General features: G+C 43.0%; 1 protein-coding gene across 1 annotated transcript in view; it reads left to right on the top strand.

Moving 5' to 3' along the window:
• The window catches only part of MYO16 (myosin XVI), a 467181-nt gene that overhangs the window by 370016 nt on the left and 83230 nt on the right, over nucleotides 1-13935 (top strand). The window contains exon 29 of the mRNA XM_047086088.1: nucleotides 12683-12779. Coding sequence (XP_046942044.1) covers nucleotides 12683-12779 — 97 coding nt within the window. The remainder of the gene's footprint in view (nucleotides 1-12682; nucleotides 12780-13935) is intronic.

Here is a 13935-nt window from a genome sequence, read left to right on the forward strand (position 1 = left end):
TTTCTCTATCCAAATGTATACAGTTTTAGTTCCGTCCTACTTTAAGGTGCCTTTGAAAATAATCCCTCCGAAACTCTGCATGTTTAATCAACCACTTTCTGCCCCGATTTCCCCAAGCCATGCGACAGCGACTGGCAGGCACTCAGCCCCAATGCAGAACATGCTTGTTTTGCAATGTTATGTCATTTATGTAAAGTGAAAACTTTTGAAACTACTAATTCTAAGTGGAAAAATAAATGGTATAATCTGGTTTTCACACATTTTATATGAATCAACTGGTTATAGGACGATTTTTTTCTGTGTAGTTATTTGAATGCTATATTCATTTTAAAGCCATCTGGTGGGATGACGAAGGGAGAAACAAATCTGTCAGAGTCGGTCCACGCGGCGCCAGGGGTGCTGCTTCAGAACACAGAAGCTCAGAGCGCAGGGGAAGTCAGCGCCGGGGACTGGCTGGCCCCCATGTAGGGGAGCTTTCCCAGAGAAGTGTCATTGTCCTTTCAAGCGGATTTTGAAACTTTGGGGTGGGGGTAGCTTTGTGGACAGGCAAAGGAAAGAGTCCTGTGAGGTGAGGTTCCCTTGAAGCAGGTGCTCATGGTCACTGTGACTGGAAACTGTGGAAGGAGAAATTGAGACAGATTTTACATGGCCTCAGACATATTGAGGACGAGAAGTCAGACCCAGGAAGACTTCCGGTGACTTATTCAAGATCCTACAGACAGAAAGTGAGCCACAAAATGAGAGCGTCAGCTCCGTCCCAACGACCCAGATGAGATGATACTTGCTCGTTCTCCTGTGTGGTGTGTGTACGTGTGTGTGCGCGTGTACATGTCTGTGTATGTGTGTGTGTATGAGAGAGAGCGAGAGGGACTGAGATTCTGAAAGAAGTCACAAAAGGCTGTCACAAAGGGCAAACCCCAAATCTTAACGAAATGCACTTTTCCTGTTTGTGTGTGCTCACTAACCAAAAAAAATTACAGTAATTATGTTCTTTATCGTCATCTTCTAATGTAATTTTCAAGGAATGGCCTAGATTTCGTGGTGTGTCTTTGTAAAATATATGATCTTTGAAGGAGCCACTCTTAACAGTGCTGAGAATTGCAAGATTAACATTTTACCATAACATTAAATAAAATCGGTTGGATGAAGGATTTATTATTTCATTAATCTAAAATAGTACGGTAGAGAAAAGATAATAAAAGTAAAAGCAAGAAACTGTTAAAGTTTTAAGCACCTTCCACTTTTTTTTTTACATCTTCTAAGACAAGACAATGGTATTGGAGCCCTTGGCTCTTATTAGCACAATAAATTAATGGTTTATAACCTTTGTTTTATTACTCAAGGAGCACTTCATAAATCAACTGTAAGTACAAGCCAGAAAATAGCCCATAAAATTATTCTTTCTCTCATATCCCTTCCCTTCCTCTAGAATTATTAATGTTGAAAATAATAAGCGTTAGGGATCCTAGTGTATCTCTTGGTACTGTGTGCATTATAAACTGGGAATTACTATATATATGCACATATATTTATTTCCCTTTTTCTCTTGTACTAAATACACACGCATACATATATACAGACACATTTTTATTATGAAAGTAGTATTTATTTCTGATAAGAAACTTGAAAAATAGAGAAAATTAAAGAAGAAAGTACAGATCACCTGCAATTGAACTACCTAGAGATAACTGCCCCAAATGTCTTCTGTGTCTTCACCGACTCAGTTTTTAAAAATAATATTGCAGAATTGGATTCTCGGTCAGTGCCTCTCTCTCCTATTTCACTCTGAACTCCATTGAGGAAACATAGTAGGTCTCTCTTTTTTCATGTATATCCTCAGGCACCCTGTGCATGCGTGTTTGTGGTTCACTGTTACATCCCCTACAGGGTCTGGCACAGAGTCGACACGGAACCGGTGTTTGTCGACTGAATGAATGAACCTACTTACTGCGACATTCTCTCTTTGGAAATGAAGGCATCCACCGTCAAGCCTTACTGACATGTGTGATAGTTTCTCCTTGGAAGTAATTTCATATTGTTCTCTCAACTTCCTTACACAAAAGACTAAGTCCAAAATCGGGCACGTAATAATTGCCAAGTGAGAGCTAGCTGTGCCTGTTCCTGACCCAGCTTTCATCTCCTGGAGACCAACCGAATTTCCTCTAGCTCAGGCTTCCTGGTTGATCGAGTCAAGGAGCATTTATAGAGCACCACTGATGTCCCTGTAGTTGCACCAGGGTGATTATAAAGAAGGGGGTGTGATGTAAAGAAGGACTGCGATATCCCTCTTCTGCGGGCTTACTGGCTAAGGGGGAACAACACTAAACTAACGAATAAGCACAGGCTGGGATCCACTCTGGGGGGGCAACCCGTGAGGACCCGGTATAGACAGGCCAGGTGTCATGAAGGGCATCTGTAAGAAGAACACTCGGGGCTGAGATCTGAAGGCTGAGGAGCAGGAGGTAGGGGCGGGGCGGGGACAGAGGGTGCCGGCTGAGAGCTGCTGGGGCAGGTGACAGAGCCCCAGGAACAAGGAGACGAGGGGAGAGAACCGTGCATTGGGGCAGTGTTTTCTCAGCCTCCTTTGTTTCATTATTGCCGCCCTAGGGAGGAAAATGAATGTGAGTGACTGACGAACTTATTGCTGGGAAGGGTAGAAAACCGTAGCGATTACACTGGTTGGTGGCCCTCCAAAGCTCAGTCTTCCTGGACGGTAATTGACAACTGCTTGACAGCTTCTAAAACGCGGCAGTTTCGACCGTGCCTAATCCAGTTCCATCTCGTGTGTGTCGATCTAATTTTCCCCAGCTCCAGGTTTATTTAGTCCTGCAGTAAGCCTTTATTAAGCACCTGCTACATGCCCCAAGCCTTGTAATAGCAAAGGGTTTTTCTGCAGATCAGGAAGCAGTTTCACCGTCTTGAGGTCGGTGCTTAGCGGTGAGCGGTGGCCAAGCCCCTGGGACCTTGGTTGCATCAAAACACAGCATTCTGTTTTAAGTTCCCTTTGAAACCACCGAGGAGCTTCAAAGAGGGTGGTAACGTGACATGATTTATGCTTTCAACGTGAAAAAAATGTGTTGTTGGACGGCAAGCGCAGAGCCAGGAAGCCAGTTAACAAACGGGTGTCGTAGCCCATGCACATGGAGCTGTGGTGGGCGAGACAAAGAGCGGAGAAGGGCCGGGAGAGGACTCACAGTGACCTTCCACAGATAGGCCCATTAAATCACTTGAAGAGTGAGATCTCTTTTCAAACCGGCATCTCTAACAAGCGTGAATTTGCTGCACAAAATATGTGCGGAGCTCTGAACGATGGAAGCATGCGGCCCTCCAGGGGCTGAAAGAATACATGCAGGTGAATCTCAAAGAACCCATGAACACAACCACAGAACACGTTTTTGGGACAATTAGGAAAGCTATGTATTTTTTATTATATTTAAAAGCACTCTTGAGGATGAGCAAGATAAGAGCCAGTGCCCGCGATGAAGGACCGGGAGGGTTCCTGTTTTTTGGAAGTAAAGCAAGCATCAGAAGATGCAAAGGGCAGTGCCTTGTTGGACACTGGTGGCGGAGGCCCCTGCCAGGGCGTCTGTGCCGCAGGCGGCATGACGGGCTGTGACTGTATTTGCTGCTCTTAATCGTTTATAACGTGCATGTTCCATGAGGCAGGTAATTCCTAGTGATGTTCTTGAGGCCATCTTGTTACAAAGGAAGACCGGTGGCGCTCTTGAAATGAATACATTAACTTATCCGATGCACTTTCCTCTCTGCTTTTGAAGCTGGTCTGCTTTGTTTGGGTTTGGCTTTGGTTTGCTTTTCACCATGTGTGACTTTGAGACGAAGAGGTTTATTTTTGTAAGTGCTCTTGACCACGTCGACATGCTTTCTGTAATGAAATAATATACAGGATCGCATAGTAAGTTATTCACCAGGAAGCTCAAAATAGTAGTTTTTATTCATCACTGCTTGCTGTACAGGTCATACTGTTCTAGGTGAGAGTAATTAATTTTCTTAGCCTGTAATTATGTGTAATTCGAGCCAAACCACCTTCCTCAAATACCAGAAGATACAGTACTCTGTTAGATGTGTGTGGCTGTAATTATCTTCTCTGTGTTGAAGTTAAACTTCAAGAATAGTCTATTTATAACAAAGAGAACTTGTATTTTAGTATAAATGTATCCTCTGAGGATGTTTAAAAATACATTCAGAGCCAGGCTGAACATTAGAATGTTTCCATTTGGTAGTTGTTCAAAGCTACCATGAAAAATGTAAAATACTGAAATATTAATAATAAAATATACACACATAAAATAATGCCCATCCTTATAAATATAATGAATCCAAGAAGCAAATCAGGGAAATGTGTGAATTTAGCCTGGAGAAGATGAATTTTAGTTAAATGGTTGTTTTACTGAACTTCTTGAAAGGATAGATTATATTCTATTTGTCCTTGTGGTCCTGGAGCCTGGCAAGGTGACTGGTACCGGGAAAGCCCCTGGCAAATGTTCGGATGGACAGATGGATGGGTGGGTGGGTGGATGGATGGATGGATGGAAGGAAGGAAGGAAGGAAGAAGGATAGATGGGTAGGTGGATGGATGGATGGATGGATGGAAGGAAGGATAGATGGGTAGGTGAGTGGAGGGATGGATGGGTGGATGGATGGATGGATGGATGGATGGGTAGATGGATGGATGGATGGGTGGATGGGTGGATGGATGGATAGATGGGTGGCTGGATGGATGAACAGAGGGATAGATAAGTGGGTGGGTGATTGGATGGGGGGACAGATGGATGTGTGGATGGGTGATGGAGTTAGGGATGGATGAATAAATGATTAAATAGATGGGGAGGACACACACTTGGTAGGACAGATGAATAAATAAGAGAAAGAAAAATTGGGAAAGCTACAAGATACCATGTGCCTGAGAGTATGTGAAAATGACACAGAACCACGAATGTGTGCAGGACTGGTCATGGTGTGCATGTGGAAGTGTTGGAGTTTGAAGCTGTTTCTGTTTGAAAGGGATTACGTGGTAGGCACAGAAAGTGCTTTGCATGGTAAAAGTAGGAAGAAGTGTGTTTTAGAGGAACACAACGACATCCTCAGATCAGCAGGAAGGAAAACTAGGCTGATGGGAGAGTGATGCAGACATCAAAACACATAAAAGGAAGAGTGTGGCGTTCATCATGCTGTCTAGAAACCCGTTTTAAGTCTGGGAACAGACCTACTTGGTAGGCGCTTGGAGAGATACCAGGCATTTTTTTTTTCGGAATGCTAATATTACAGTGAAAGATGACCACTGTTGATGCAACTATAACATTATATGTCTTGTCTTTAAATGGGACAAATATTTACTAGAATAATGCTAATGCTTTTAAAGTAAGGGAGATTAAAATTTTTAAGGATTAATTCTTTGTCAGTAATAATGAAAATAAAGCATGTTTGTAGCAAAAAAATAAGCATTCGCATAAACTATTATTAAAACATAATTTATGGTAATTATTAATAAAGCTATTTCAAGAATTATAGACATAGATGTAGAGGGACAATGTCTACCATAATGCTGACAGCAGTAGTAACATTATTCAATACAAATTCCAAGCATAAGAATGCTATTGGCCCTTGATAGTGTCTACAGAAGTCTCCCGTTGGATTTCTGCTCTCACAGAGTGTGTGAAAAGTTAAAATAACTGTGAGTAACATCTGTTGTAGAAGAGTAAAAAGTGTGAGCTCTTCAGAGATGAACAAATATCATATTATGGAGGACTTTGAATGCCAAACCCAAAGATATGCATTTTAGTTTCTAGGCAATATGGAGTCATTGAAGGCTTCTGGAAGATTAATAAATTGGAGACAGTCAGGAAGGTGGCCAGAAGGCAGGGAAATAATTAATTCTCTATTGATAAACAGCTACTTTATTTATTTATTTAATTTTTTTAATGTTTCATTTTATTTTTGAGAGAGAGAGACAGAGGGTGAGCGGGGGAGGGGCAGAGCGAGGGAGACAGAGAATCCAAAGCAGGCTCCAGGCTCTGGGCTGTCAGCACAGAGCTCGACAGGGGGCTCAAACTCACGAACTGCAAGATCATGACCTGAGACGAAGTGGGATGTTTAACCAACTGAGCCACCCGTGAGCCCTGACCTACTATTTATTTATAAACTACTACTGAATCTAGAATTATGAGATAAAATCTAGATTTCGGTTTGAGATAATCATCTATGAGAAATGTGGTGGCACCAGAAATGTGCAAGGTAGAGTCTTTGTGTCTTGCTTTGTGCATTAGATGCATTTTTACAAAATGAATGCATTTAAATAGTTTAAATGGACTTAGGTTTTTTTAACATATTTTAAATGAACTATATTTTTAATATCTGAGTTCATGTTACAGTTAGTGTCCATTAAAATCACTCTTGAAATTCTACTTTCTTCATTTTCGTATTCCATTTACTTTTATCTCTCACCTTAATAGATGTAACTCATGACCTTTATATTTTTCTGACATTATCCTAGCCCACCCATATCTCACAGTCACGTGGAATATTCAGACAGGTATACAAATAATGACAAAAACAAGAACTCGGTAGTATTACAGAGATAGATACAAGGTGCATTAGTGATGTGGATCGCTGTTAGAATGAGTTCATTGTTGTAAGGGACACACTAAACTTAGAGTTCACCAAGTCATCTGTGTTTTAAAGGATGAATAGGGGCTTATCCAGTAGACGCTTTAGAGAAACACGTTGAAGGAAAAAGAAATCATATACGTGAAACCAGAGCAGAAAAACACGTTCCCGTTTTGAAACAGCAAGCAACAGGATGTAGTTTGAGAGTAGACAAATCTGAATGCGTTGAGTAAAGCCATACTATGAGAAGTTTAATAAACATATCGAGAGTTTGAACGTTATCCTGAAAATCATGACCTACTCTTAAGTAATTATAAGCATGAATGTAACATGAGCTTGATGTGTAGAAAGATCGCTCTGAAGATAGTTTTGCCGGTGGGTCTCCCAGTCAGTGAATGCGGGACATTCCTAAAAGGGCAAGGCCAGTAGGATGCAGGGTTGCCATGGAAACTGTGGGTGCCTGTCCCTCTACTACACTGGAGGGCAGCCTCTGCCACCAAGCTTGGCTCCTCTCTGCTTTCCCGCACCTCTGTGCTAGGAGGCAGCATTCAGTGACGAGGAGAAGGAGGACAAGGAGAAAAGGGGGAAGGCCATCCTCAGAGGTTCCCTTGACCTCTCTCCGTGCAGCCTCAAGGCCACCCACACTCCATGGAAATGCCATTCCAGCAGCTGTCTGAGCTCCCACAGCCAACACCTCTAAAAACTCCCTGAGAACGGTAACAGTAATTGAAGCTTTTGAAGTCATCAATGACAATTGTGCTTAATCTTTGAAAATCTGTCACTTCAAAAAGAAAAAGAAGAAACCTAATGGTTTTCTAATAAAAATAGCAATGACTATAATTCACAGATGGTTTACTTTTACAGGAGTCAGAATGACATTAACATTTTAATCTCAGATCAGAACAGTCTGCGTCTGGGGAGCACACAGGGAAAGGGTTCTGTAGGAGAATGTTTTAACCTCTCTGTTTCTCTGGTTCTCTAAGAAACACCTTCTTTTAAGAGAATGTAACCAAAATTAAAAATATAGGTGATCTGGACATGTGGTTGCATTCAAACGAAGCCTAATTTGTTGGATTTGGTATAGCACACTAATGCGCTGATCACAGAGTAACTTTACGTGAACTTATTCCATAGAAAAAATAAAAAAGACCAATGCTTTTCTCCTAGTCAACATCATTAATAGACAATGAAGGTTTAGAACTCATGTGATCTTGTCTAGATTCTCCTGATTAAACAAAAAAAAAAGAATCCTAGATGTATGTCCTACTAATTCTTAGCATCAGCGATAGCAGAGGACTTAATACTAAAATGTGTTATTCAAAACAGTTTCTGACAAAGAAATCCAAAATACTACTAAATGGCTAATTTCATTCTTTAAGGAGAGAAGAGGCATTTACTATAAACGTGACATCTCTAAAAGACCAGCAAATTCAAACAAATACTAAAGGGGCGCCTGGGTGGCGCAGTCGGTTAAGCGTCCGACTTCAGCCAGGTCACGATCTCGCGGTGCGTGAGTTCGAGCCCCGCGTCAGGCTCTGGGCTGATGGCTCAGAGCCTGGAGCCTGTTTCCAATTCTGTGTCTCCCTCTCTCTCTGCCCCTTCCCCGTTCATGCTCTGTCTCTCTCTGTCCCAAAAATAAATAAACGTTGAAAAAAAAAAAACAAATACTAAAATACCAATGAGTGTCTCTAAATAATGCCAAACCACAAATAAATTACATGGTAAAAAATATATATATAGGAAAAAAGAGAGAAAGAAAGGAAAAAATAAAGGATGGGAGGAAGGGAAGAAATAAAGAAGGGAAGGAAGGAGGGAAGGACAAGGAAGGAAGGAAGGAAGGAAGGAAGGAAGGAAAGGAAGGAAGGAAGGGCGGGTGGGCGGGTGGTCCCATTGGATATGTGTAAAGTGTACCCAAACAGCTGAAAGAAGAAATTTCTAGCCCATCTAAATGTGATGGTAGCACAGTACACAGCCACGTTCACAAGTCTTCAGCTCTGCCTTAGCGGGATACTTGTGATGTGAATTCAGCCTTCCGTCCTCGCCTCCTCCCACTGAACCGAAAGCACAGAAGCTTCCCTCACTTACAAAGCCCTTGGCTCTACCTCTGGAGAATTTTCATGGGCATAACTATACCCACTCACCAGGAGCTTTGGGGGCTGGACTGTCCTTCTGGCTCCCAGAGGAGCATCTGTCTGTCTAGCATTGCTCCTCTCACATGCCCCGTGCTCGCATTCCCGCCCAGTTCCTCCCTTGCCATCATCCCAATCCGTGGATCTCAACAAGGACTCCTTTTGTTCTGCCTGGAGACATGCAGATCTGCCCTGTGAAGCACTCAGACCCCTCTTTAACTAGCCACTGTCGGGTCCTGGGACATCTCTAATACATTGAGAGAAAAGCCTACCGCATCCATATTTACTCCTCTTCTAATTTAGCCAGCCTCCTTGTGTGAACTGACACCTGGACATTCCTGAAAATACTCTGTTACAAGGATTCAGTTTTTTTTCACTTCCTTTGTCTCAGTGGAGGAACGGGGCCAGCTGACTCATTGCTCCCCAACCTTCTGTCTTACATCTACACCATTTGTGGACTGCTTTCACCCCACTTTTCTTTTTCCCTTTATCCCCCCCCCCCCCATCATGTGTTCTGTCACCTACTGGCTTCCATGACTTATCTCCAGCTTACTCAATAACTTTGGGTCGGCTTCTGCCTTCATTGTCCATCATACCTTATTTTCATCCTTGAAGACATTATCATCCATTGCTATGACTCATCTTATACCAAGACTTCACAATTCCTTATGTTCTGTTTCTAATCTGAATCTAACCCTCCCCACATCCTTACCACTTGTGAAGTTCAAGAATATATCTTCATATTCTTCAGGAGATTAAATATATGTGCATAATGGCAAATATGCAATGCAATATAATAACAGAAACAAAGAATCATCTGTAGGATATTATGGGAATGCAAATGGAAGTTATCAAAGCCCTACTAGAAGTGGATGCATGGATATCAAAATGGAGGTGGGGTTTGATTTCAGTCGTGAAGGATAAGTAAGAGTTGGCCAACAGACCCACAACAAATCCAAATTGTTGATGACCTTATATTGCCCACTTCACCAGGGACCTCCCAAAGCCAAGTCTGACAACCCATTCTCCAGACAGTTTTAAGAAGGAACTTTATACATTTCTAATACAATCTGAAAAATTATTTTTATGAGGGGCACCTGGGTGGCTCAGTCGGCTAAGCATCCAACTTCAACTCAGGTCATGATCTCACAGTCCATGAGTTCGAGCCCCGCGTCTGGCTCTGTGCTAACAGCTCAGAGCCTGGAGCCTGCTTCGGATTCTGTGTCTCCCTCTCTCTCTCTGTCCCTCCCCTGCTCATGCTCTGTCTCTCTCTGTCTCAAAAATAAATAAAAACATTTTTAAAAAATTTAAAAAATCTATTTTTATGAAATTTAGCTAGGAACCTCTGTAAATCTCTCAATGCATCCTCACTGTTCCTAGGAAAATGTCCAATTGTCCCTGGAAGACTCTTCATGAGGTGGCCACTGTTTACAATGCATGGCCTCTTCCCTTATCACCATAAATGCAGCTGTACCCCAAGATAGTTTTCTGATGCTTGCTGTTCACAGGAAAGGAACAGCTGGTTTTTCTGTCCCACATTCATCTTCTCCCACTATCCCTAGACACCCTGGAGAGTACCTGCCCATCCTTCAGGACTACATGGCTTAGATAACTTGGTTCTCATTGAATCCCACCTAATGCCATCTTGATCACTTCTTCCTCTTTGGTGTCCTTGGGACACAACTCTGTCATTTTTTCTTCTTCTGATCTTCCCCAAAAGCTTTGCTGTGAGCCCCTTGAGGAGACCATCCTCCTTTGCCCACCCCCCCCTCCAATCTAGCAGAAATCTTAAAATAAACCTCCTTTGGTGTTTTGAATGGCTGTTAGAAATGTCACTATAAGAGATCTTTGTCATCCCACCCAACTCCCTTCCTGTCCAGCCAGGGTCTCCTTTTATTTAAGAGAGTGGAATCCAGTTCTCTTAATTCCATTCCATAGGTCTTTTGCCCATGTTGAACCCCCCCCACCATAAATTAGTTCCCCCAGTGATCATTACTGACTCCCCACCCCCCAATTGCGTAGTGTTGCAGGCTATCAGTCTTTTGGAGTTTCATTCGGGGACCCAGATTTGCATGAATTTTGCCTTTGGGATGAAGTTTCCCACAATGAGTTGCATACCGCAGTCAGCGCTGAACGGAAAGCTGCCATACTCCCTCCTTCCCAGTGCCTGTCTCACAGATTTGTTCCGCAGTGCCCACAGACAGTACCAACTGCTTTTCCTCTTGACTGCCAAAATAAGTCAGCAGTTGGGAAGGGGGAAAAAAAAAGATGATGAATTATGGAAAATAACTAGGGAGAGAGAATGGCAATACAATGGGGGGGGAGGGGGGAAGTAACAACTCTCTGTAGCTCCCCACCCAGGTGACTGTCTCAGATTTCAACCAACTAAAAGAAAACTAAACAAAGAATAGCACCCAGTCAACCAGAAGCCTTTGAAACCGGACAGTAGTTGAGAACTTTCCCCATTGATCTGATAACCCCCCTGACCGCCACAATGCAAGATTCAGGCCCCAATCTCTTGCACAACTGCGTGTTTCATTAAGACACCAGATCATGGCGAAGGGGACAGCTAGATGGAAGGATGGGGGGACGGGTGACAACATTTGTTTGGAATAACTCCGTTTCCATATGAAAAGCTTCGCAAACCACCTCTGGCCAAGCGTTCTGGAGACAAGTCTGACCTATAAACCCTTCCAGTACCTAATGGTGTGTGCATACGTGCAAGCCTCGGGTGTCATTGTGATGTATGCTGGGGCTGGAGGGTGTTAGCATTTTAATGTCCCCAGCTCATGCTTGGGAGCACACGTGTTAGTCTTCTCATCGCGCCGGTATTTGTCTCCAGTGCTGAGAATGTGATTATGAACATATCATAAGGTTTGCCTAAGCGGTGTTTTTGTCTTAATCTAGCAGAAGATCCCCTCCAAGCTTCTGCAGCGTTTCATGTTAGCCCTTACTGGGCTCTTCTGCAATTATTCACGCCTGCTTTCCCTAAGAGGCTGTGGGAATTTACGTCGTGAAGGGATTCCTCACACCTACCGCAATTCTGCGAATTTGTAGAAAACACGCACAACACACAAGAAGATGTCTTTAAAAATGGATGGATGTGGTTGATTGTTCTGTGGTTTTAAAGACTTTTCTCTGACAGCTGCCTTCCTCCATCGCAGCGCATCCAGACCAGCTTGCAGACCGCTAAGGCTTTTGTAGAAGCCGATTTGGTGACACGCTTTTTCAAAGCTCTGGCGAGAAGTGTTCGTTGTGTTACTGTTCACACGATCACCTAGAAGATCCTTGCCAATCGATGGCTTTGTGGAGACTTTTGCCTTTGTGCTACATCTCTACAACCGTGGTCATCTACACATCCACTTTATAATCACATAGGGGGTGGTGGAAACAAAGAGTGGCAACAATTCTGTATGTCAGTGTTACGGGGTTTTGGGTTTTTTTGTTTGTTTTTGGGTTTGTTTTGTTTTGTTTTGGTCTTTTTGTTTCATTGTTTTCCTTTTTCACGGACTCAACCTGCTTTGAGTTGAAAAAGGAAAATAATCGTAAAGGGAGGACAAGGCTCTGACTCTGTGATCTGAGCGTTCATCGACCATTGACAGGAACGGTCTTCTCTCCTGCTGGAACCGAGGCCAGTGTTTCTCACAGGCACCGCGTGGGGCAGCCGTCCCAACTCCAGTGTGCGGCCATTGGGAAACATTAGCGACCCTGTGTGCACACAGCAAACACACTTATTAGAATAAAACCTTTGGGATTGTGAGTGAATGCAATCGCATTAAAAAAAAAATTAAGGAAGATGTACTGGCATTAATTTTGTTAGCTTTGTTCCTTCTAATCCTCTCCTGGTAAAATCTCTTGCCTGACTGTTTTCCATCATTATTTTTGGCATCTTCATGCTGTTTAATGTCTCCCTGCTGTTTGTGTTTCAGATGGGAGTCCGAAAAGTGTTTCTAAAATACTGGCACGCCGGCCAGCTCAATGATTTGTGCCTACAGCTGCAGAGGAAAATTATAACCTGCCAAAAAGGTAACAATTACACACTAACCTTTCTGAATGTCTTTGAGTCGTGAGATACAAAATCACTTAGTGCGCCTCGAGTTAAACGTCGGTGGGATCCACACGGTAGCGGGCCCCTTCCGTGACACTGTGCGTGGGCAGTTTCGAGGAGCCGGGCAAACAGTCAGGCTCAGGCAGCTCTCTACCAGCACTTGTATGCACTGCACATATTTTATTTGGTGGTCATTTCATCTGAAATCTTACAGCAAATTTTCACCTCTATCGGAATTTGGAAGAGAGAGTGTTCATTTCTTGCAATTTACATGTCCGCCCCCTGGCAAATATTCATGCTTGTTGATCTGTTCAAAAAGCACAGGACAGGAAGATGTACCTTTGAATCCACACTGGGATCCCCCGTGTGGCACTTAGGCGCAGATATGAGGCAGAGTCCTAGCTCATTTCCGTCAGCACCACTGGTATATGCTTCTGGAGTTTGGAGGACCAGAACAGACAAATTCACCAAACCACATTTTACATAATTCTACATATGCCTTGGTGAAATTCCTGACACTTAGCTTCCTTTAGGAAGTGACAAGGATATTGGAGTGTTACCTTTGATGGCAGACAGCATCGTTTTAGCTTTAGGGGAGATTCCATGTAGAATTTTGTACCTATAGGGGCGCTTGGGTGGCCTACTGGGTTGAGCGTCCAACTTTTGATCTCGGCCCAGGTCGTGATCTCATGAGTTCGTGAGTTCAAGCTCTGCGCTGACGGTTCAGAGTCTGCTTGGAATTCTGTCTCTCCTGCTCTCTGCCCCCCTCTTGTGCTCGCCCTCTCTCCCTCTCCCTCAAAACAAATAAATAAACTTAATTTTAAAAACTTAAAAGATTTTTTTTTCCTATAAAAACCCAAGTGACCATTGAAAATGGGTACATTGGAAAAATCTTCACTATGCTTCCCATAAAGCATATGTACTTACTAGATACTAGTTTTTAATTTGCTTAATGATTATATTATACTATATATCATGAATAAATATTTAAAGAAAGGCTGAAGAAGGAGAAATGACATGCTAGCTTTTGGTGGACCTGCTGACGTGAGCTTGGCTGTCTGCTATCTTTGGAAATGTCCAGCACAAGCATAACTCAGTCCGAAACTGGTTTTATTCTGTCCGAGCCTCTGTCCA

Source organism: Lynx rufus, unplaced genomic scaffold (genome assembly GCF_022079265.1).
Source record: "Lynx rufus isolate CCGP_SWC_20201006 ecotype Redwood Valley unplaced genomic scaffold, mLynRuf1.p SCAF_1, whole genome shotgun sequence".
Classification (NCBI taxonomy): Eukaryota; Metazoa; Chordata; class Mammalia; order Carnivora; family Felidae; genus Lynx; species Lynx rufus.